Raw genomic sequence first — 8,489 nt, 5'->3', positions numbered from 1 at the left:
CCTTCGGCGTAATTATAAGAGGTTAGAAAGTGTTTTGGTATGGTTAGAGAGTAATAAATGCTAAATAGATTTTCGAAATGGTGTATTTTTTTTAATGGTTATGGATTATGATGTGATGTTGATAGTATTTTTGGTAATGTTGTATTTAAAGGAAAGTCGTTGATATTAAAAGTGAAAAATATATTTCACGTAGAAAGTAATATTTTAAACAAATAGTTTTAAATAATGAGAACAAAAAAATAATAAATTATTATACAATTTTTCCAAAAGAAAAACTCTATACTTTAAATTATGTTAGATTTATTGTTTAAAATACAGTTGTGAATCCAAATAATCATAAATAAATAAAATACAAAAAAGAATTTTTTCATAGAATCATAAGAAGGTTACAAAGAAAAATAAATCCCATATTTATAGATTCTAGTTGACGGTAGCTTTGAAATATTTATTTTAAAAAAATTATTGTGAATCCAAAGAATCATAAAGAAAAAATATGAAGAAGAAAAATTTCATAGAATCATAAGAAGTATACAAAGAAAAAAATCCTATATCTATAGATTCTAGGTGGACAACAGCTTTGAAATAGGTGAGAAAATTGTTTGCACATTAATGTTGAAGGATGTGAACCCAAGTAGCCTTCAGCACTAAAAGAAGGAGATGACCAAAATTTTCCATATAAAAAATGCCGGTCAAGAATGAAAATATTGATGCTATATTTGAATGAGATTCATATGAAAAATCTCATTGTATTAAAGCTAGTTAACCAACTTCTAGATCATCCCAACAACAATATGTTAACTTGGAGAGATGATTAGAGGTACCTATGCAATGAATTTGAAGTTGGTGTAAAAAATAAAATGTAGGAAAATGAGTTTGTTTTCCAAATATATTTTTGTTTATTAAAGTTGTGCCTAACTATGTGAATTTTGAATTTTACTAACAAGTATGTTAATATTCCTGAAAATATATAATCATATATTTTTATTAGTACAACCTTTTGAGTATTTAAATTATTGAATCTTGCTATAAAAACTTGTGGAGTTGTAGAGAACAAAGTGTTTTTGCATACAATTAATTTTCCAAAATTGATAGAACATTGCTATACATTGAGTGTATATAACATATTCTCGAGAGTTGACTTTCAAGGGAGTGTAGGAGTACAATGACAATGACAACACACAAGGGATTTTCTTCACTTTCTTCTCAAGCGATCTGGTGGGCTGGTGTAAGGTCATTCATCGTTGGATTAGGAGGGTGCGTGTTGAATGGGGATGGAGAAAAGGCTCCGAAGCTACTTTTTTGAATGCACGAATAAGGTGGAATACCAAAGTCTTTTTTTATCGTGAGCATTCATCCTGACTGTGGAAGCTTAGTAGATCTACAGCAAGACAAGGGGATCCATAATTACACTATCAAGGGTTGTCTTGAATAATATGTTTCTATGGGAAGTGCCCTTGTAGAAACATTCGAAGTGTAGAAGCATGAAGGATGCGTGCAATACATTTGACAAAATGTCTAAGAGAAAAATTGCTGCATGGAATTCAAAATTTGCAAGGTATAGATAGAAAGGCATGCCTAAGGATGTCAAGATACTATCTTGAGAAATGTAGTGAGTAGGTGTTGAGCCTAATGTGATTTTTGGACTTCAATGATTGTGACTTATGCACAAAATACACATGGAGAGGGCGCTTTACACCTCTTGAAAGAAATGAGTGCTTTCACCATGAAACTAAACTCAGTTACCATAGCTAGTGTTATCCCAATATGTGTTGACTTTGTAGCTCTAAGTCATGGTAAGGAAATGCATGGTTATACGATTAGAAGTCAAACTGAGTGAGATTTTAATGCGACAAGTGCATTGGTAGATCTGTATGCTAAATGTGGGTGCACTAAGAAGGAACACCAAGTGTTTAAAAAAATGAATTAGATAAATTTAGCATCATGGAAAGAAATATTTGGTTGTTATGTGATGCATGGGCATGGCAAGGATGCCCTTACATTGTTATGTTGAATGCAATTGGTTGACTGGAATCATATCCAAATATCATTTACTATTCCCCATTCTGTGGGTAACCAAGCAAGCCTAGTTGATAAAGCCATGATGGATATGAAACTTGCATAGATGTTGCTACCTGTGCGCATGAGTGATATGATTTCACAAGGAGAACTTCCTCCCTTTCATAGTTTTATGTTTGAAGAAAGATAGGAAGAGTCGTATGAGGAAATATTTCAGATCCTCATTAAAAATATAAATGGTAAATCCTCCCTATTTTGGGTCGAGTCTTTGGACTCAGTGGGAAATCTGAAGCAACACGTCATGTATAGGTTGGGCATTCCTGTAAAAATGCAGTGTCTTCCTTTTGAAATGAGTATGCTTTAGGATCTTTCTATGATGAAGGACTATTGAATATCAAGGAACTCTACCATAATATTGAACCTCAAGCTTCGTGGTGGAGCTCTGGGGCTAGGGACCTCCAGTGGATCAGCTTCCTACAAGGATGTCACATAGGGAAACAGTTCCATACCTGCAAATCATCCTTAAATCAACCCAGGTCCCTACATTGTAGAAAAAATGAAGCATGTGTCTACCATGTAGGTTAATCTTTCAGAGTTAAACTCCCTTTTTTCTTCTCTCCAATCCAAGATTATGATATGCAGGTCTGATGGTTTTTTTCCTAGATCTAACATTTTATACCAGTGGGTCTTTTCATCCCGAACCCCCAACTGTGAGATCTATTTATGTTCCAAATGTTTTTTATTATCCAATTTGATACTCAAGCAAATCTGGAAAAAAGTATTGAATGATGGGCCCTAGTTCTGGGGTAGATGTGGACTCCTCATTACCCCATGGTTCCCATATTTTGATGCCACAAAAATGGTGGTCTCAACTATGCCGTTATGAATGGGGCTACCAAATCTCCCCCTTTATTTCTGGCATCACATTATTCTAGAGGAAATTGGAAACACTAGAAAAATTCAACAATATGGACCTAAAAAAAACAAAGAAAGGCCTTTTTCCTTTGCCAAAATCTACATAGAGAGAGACCTCAACAAAGCTCTACTTGAACACATACTACTAAAACAAAAAATTTCAGTGGACGCAAGTATTAGAATATGAGAACATGGCCTTCACATGTTGAATATGCTTCCAAACAGGACGCTTGCAAAACACATGCCCTTAGGAAAATAAGATCCCAAAAAGGAAAAAGAGGCAGGACCATAAATCAAAAGGATGCTAGGGTTATGATTCTCACCTCTCAGAAGAAGAAGAAGAAGAAATCATAAAGAACCATCCAAACCAACCATAACTTGAAGCATGGATCTAAAATTGTAGCATATCCCATATGTAGGATGGCATTGAATGACAAGAGCTTCAAACATCAAAACAACAAAAAAATGAGGCACATACAAAAAATGGGACGGGGGGTTCAAAAAGAGTTAAGGTTTCTAAGAGCTCTAACGCAGAAATAATCCCCATCAAAGTCAACAAGACCCCCACCAAAGTCAACAAGATTCCCACCAAAGTAAACAAGACATGAACTAGCAATGGTTCCCGTTGGTCCGGTCTGAACAAAGGGGAATAAGAAAAGGAAAGAAAGAGAAGTTATGTGATTATTATCACATTTAATCTCCAAATTTTCATATGTTTTATTCTCTTTATCTCATAAGCCATACTTATCTTAAGAAATGCTTACAGCATATGCAAAATGTAATTTTGTTGCTTTTTTGAAGATGAATAAAATTACAAACTTTTCCTTTTGAAAAGGAATAAATTATTTTTCCAAAATTTAGAATATATATATATATATATAGATAGATAATATAAAGACTACCCTTAATCCAACTTAAAAAACTTTAGCGTTATCAAACATTTTATTTTTTTTAATTGTAAATCTTAATGTCTTCTAATACATCATATATATTTTTTCTAAATAATATTTTTAATTTTGAAACCATCCAATGTATCCAAATTCAGAATGTCCATATTTATCCTTAAATCTAGCAATTTATGGTAAAACATATGACTAACCATCTATGGTAACGGAAGTTTGATATTTTGTTGGGATTCTTGAATTGAATATTTTATAAATTTTATAAAATTATTTTAATTAATTTTATTGGGAATTGAATTGAAATTGGAAAAATCATAAATTTAGAATTTTAATAATAAGAAAATTTTAAAATTTTTATTTTTGATTTTTATTTTGAAAACTATTTAAAATTTGATTAATTTTATTAAAATTACAAATTTAAATGTGAATTTGCAAATTTATATAAGTTAAATATTTAAAATTTGATTAATTTTATTTAAAATTACAAATTTAAATGTGAATTTGCAAATTTATATAAGTTAAATATTAAAAAAAATAAGACATATTATCTATATATATAATTTCATTACCAATTATATCACCAAATTCAAAGAAAACAAACAAAACGCGAAGAAGATAAAGTGTTTTGTTTTCAAAGATTTGCACTTAAGATTCAAATAAATAAATATAAAAAGAACAATTTGTCATGTGGTACTCTAATTCCCATTTCAAAGTAAGATAAATGTTAATTTTGTATAAGACCAAATAAGATTGGTTAAAATCATAAATTTGAGTTTGAGATAGTAATTTTGTTTAAAACTATATCAGAGTTGTTATCCGTTACTCTCAAAAGGAGATGACTACAAGACAATAAGCTCTTTCTAGATATTCATGTATGATGGGCTGCCTAAGCATTAAGTCACCCGTCCTCACCAAATTGTTGTACATAGTCGGTGGAAATTGTGAAATCCAATACGTTACGCTACTTCGCAATGAGATTATTACACCTCAAGAACCTTTTTAATAAGCTTTTTCAACCGGTCCATATGCTTTTTAGCAAGTTCTTTTTGGAGTTGTGTATAATGTGACTTTTTTTGGAGATTCTGGTCACGGATCGATGCATTCAAGATAGCTGATTTTAAAATTTTTATTTTTGATTTTCATTGTGCAGAAACTAGCTATCAAACTTGCTATGCCAATAAATTCCTGCCAGATTTTGACCGGAAAAACCCACCAGAAAAGCTTTCAAAAAGTCGGGACAACTGCGTTCTCTTTTTCACAGCTAAGTGTACAAATTTAAATATATTATAACTTTTCTTTAATTAGGTTTGTGAAAAGCTTGTGAAACTGACAGTTTAAATGAAGACGTAATCAGATGACATACGTTGAAGATGTTAATCTATGGCATACATTTGAATTTTGATGCATCGGAGGTTACAACTTTGATGAATCACGTGACAGTGGACTCTACTTGTCGCACAAGAAAATTAACTCATGGATTAAGAAACATTCAAGTCAATTTTCGTATGATACGCGGTCGCAATCGTCCTGATCCTAAGACTGGATCTTAGAGTACTGATCAACGTCGGCCCATAGAATTTCTGGTGCACTAAATTGGGAGCGGGAATGATGTGGTGGGTATGACTCAGCTTCTGGGTAAACATTGCTAAAATCAGCTGCATTTGAGTAGGAATGGCCAGCGCTCCGTGCAGTTGTTCCAGGAGATGTTGTCAAAGAAGAATAGTCTATCATAAGCATCTCGCCATCTTTTCCAATTTCCCATTTCATCGAGTCACTGATCTCATCAAGAGCAGGCGTTTCATTAGATGGCAATGTAATCCACGAGTTTATGAATTGACCGCATCTCAATGATTTTGCGGTCTTATAAGTATGCCCTTGCGCTTGCAGACTGGGAAATGTAAAAGCCTGAGAGAAGCTCTCACTGGCCTGAGTTGAAGTAGAATCAGTCCACAGCGGTGAGGAAGAAATAAGCTGGTTGTTGGTGGGGTGTATATCAATTGCAAACTCATTGTTTTGTTCATGTTCTTGCTCATACTTCAAATCCAATCCGTTCTGAACACCATAAAGCTGATTTTCTTCACTGATCAATGCATTCAAGATGGTATCAAGGGACTGCAGGCACCCTTCAGGAATGACGTCCAAAGGTTTGCCAGAGTGAAACCCCATATAACCACCATGAGCCTGCGCAGGGACTGTATTAGTATTGTATGTGGGATCGGATTGCGAGGGGATATCAAATTTTGTGCTGCTGTTGCCGTTGGCTTCGGTGGAGGAGCAGGGAAATTCTTTGAACTTCTTTTTGATACAAGAGTTCCAATAATTCTTGATCTCGTTGTCCGTGCGTCCAGGCAAATAGGAGGCAATTTGAGACCACCTGCGTCGTCAACACCATTCACTTTTCCAGATCGATGGACAAAAAGTAGCAGTTAAATGGAACAATTATTAATAGAGAAATCAGTGAATAGAAGAGAGCAGATGTGCATGAATGGATCAAAAGAAAACCTGTTGCCCAGAATAGAGTGTAAGTGTATGATCAATTGTTCTTCTTGGAGTGAAATTGCTCCGTGTTTAAGGCCAGGTCGTAAGTAGTTAATCCATCTCAACCTGCAGCTCTTTCCGGATCTCTGCAGACCTGTATATACATGACCATGAATTAGTCTAAGGTGTCTTACTTAGTTGGGTTGGGAAGCTCTTTTTATGAATAAAATTGGAAAGGTCTGCAATTCAGGTAATGTATATTTGGAAATCCTATAAATATGAAAGAAGTTTATCATATTTTTTTATATTCATCAAATTTCCAAAGCCTATTATAGAATTGAAAATTCTCAAATATAAAATTTACTTATTATTCACTATATGCTTGAAAATTCTTGATTATAAAAAGGAGACTTAACTTATTATCGATCTTGAACCAAAAGCAGACGGTAGTCACTGAAAGTACTATATTTGTACAGACAAGGAAAAGGGTATTCACTGAGATATTATATAGAGGATAGGGCACTCACTACAAAAACAAACTTTGCATTTCGTTATAAAGACTTCGTTAAAAACGTACTTCATAAAAATTAATGAACTACTCCGTTTTAAGTAAAATGAAATGCAAATCTTATGTTTCAGGTTTATCTTTTGATTTTTTGACCTTTTTAATTTAATTGGAATGAATGCAAACTAAATTAATATTATTAACGTTGTTAAAATACTAAAATACAGCAGAGTAGAACTGAAATAAAGCAGAATGGAACTGGGTACTTCATTAATTACCAACATGCTTGGCCACATAGCTCCAGGTGCAGCCGATATGGCAGTTATTCTTCATATAATTGATAAGTTTCTCGTCTTCTTCAGGTGACCAAAGACCTTTTCTTATCTTCGGTTTGGAGGAAACGGGGGCTCCATCTAGTTGCCCTTGTGTGCACCTCATTTTTACCCTTGCCTGCCAATGGATCTTCTCTGCGAGTAACTCAGTTCGGCGGTGAGTTCTCGTACGTTGGCTGATCTGGGCTTGGGAATCAACTCGTGGCAGATATATAAACGAATTCACAAGTAGAGCGATGGCGATCAACAGGGATGGATGGCGAAAGCATGGAGCCCATAAGCCTTCTATTTTCCAAAGTCGCACATGGCAACCCACCAATCATTGGATTTGATTCCGTATGACTGTGACCGTAGAATCTGTGAATATGAGAGCAGGAACCCGAACACAGGTAGAGGTGAATGATAAATGACGATGTAACATTCCTACGTGGCGCGAAATTTCACTCCATATGTTCGGTCATTGAACGTCCCTTTACTGAGTTGCAGCTACGAAAGACATATTCAATCAGGGCTGAGCTGGCTTTTCCTGCCGCTACCATCTACTCCCTAGGCTCAACAATCGCGTCTCGTCTGTGAAAGATAACTTTACTGAGATAAAGTAGAATTTTTTAAATAAAGTAGACAGTGATGAGTGAACACTGGGGTGGAATTTGACGAGCAAATTGTTTGTCACGCGGTGATTTAGTTGTGAAATACATTTTAAAAAATTAAAAATTATAAAACAGTTAATGTTTTCGCTTGAAACTATGAAAACTGGTCGAAGAACTTTGAAAACCGTGTCTTTTTTCAAATTCCAACCCTGTCACAACAGTAAACCATAGACTAACCAACCGGATGTCATGTTTTGTTCCACGCAGTTCACATTTGTAATCATTTCACCGCCAAACATTGTTGTAAACGAAGTTATCGCATCCGTACTACTTCGCTGAAACACCACCGCATACACTCTGTCGTCGAACAACATTCAGCCAGCCGTTGTGAAAGATGAATACAGAAACAAAAGAAAACTTTACAGGAAAACACCCGCTCATGTGTCCAATCATAAAAGTTAATAATTTGATCTGGACTTAGTAATATGTCCATTCATGAAAATTACTAGTTTGTAGTCTATTGGTTCCTATACTTTAATGCTTCCCTGTGACATTCCAGAGAAAATATATATTAGGGTAGCATGAAAGCAAAAGAGAGCTTTAGAGACACCAAAGTTTACCCATCAAATGCTCAAGATAACACAAGGAATAATGATGAGATATGAGATGTTAAATGTGTATTCTTAATGGTAATGAGATTATGATGTGATGTTAAAAGTATTTTTGGTAATATCTAGACTCTTTGTTGTAT

The 8,489-nt window shown here is 34.3% G+C and overlaps 1 protein-coding gene across 1 annotated transcript; it reads right to left on the bottom strand.

Annotated features, from left to right (window-relative positions):
* Positions 1 to 5,366: 5,366 nt before the first annotated feature.
* On the bottom strand, positions 5,367 to 7,254 carry LOC149248945 (uncharacterized). The gene is made up of 3 exons (XM_089451451.1): positions 7,095 to 7,254; positions 6,336 to 6,465; positions 5,367 to 6,207 (listed from the first exon to the last, which is right to left on the bottom strand). Exons 1-3 carry the CDS (start codon positions 7,252 to 7,254, stop codon positions 5,367 to 5,369), a joined length of 1,131 nt encoding a protein of 376 aa, XP_089307577.1.
* Positions 7,255 to 8,489: the final 1,235 nt, after the last annotated feature.

Source organism: Pinus tabuliformis, chromosome 7, assembly GCF_031772625.1.
Source record: "Pinus tabuliformis cultivar Carrire ecotype Pingquan chromosome 7, CPIR1, whole genome shotgun sequence".
Lineage (NCBI taxonomy): Eukaryota > Viridiplantae > Streptophyta > Pinopsida > Pinales > Pinaceae > Pinus > Pinus tabuliformis.
The sequence above is the reverse complement of the archived record's forward strand: the minus strand, read 5'-3'. Positions and strand labels throughout refer to the sequence as shown.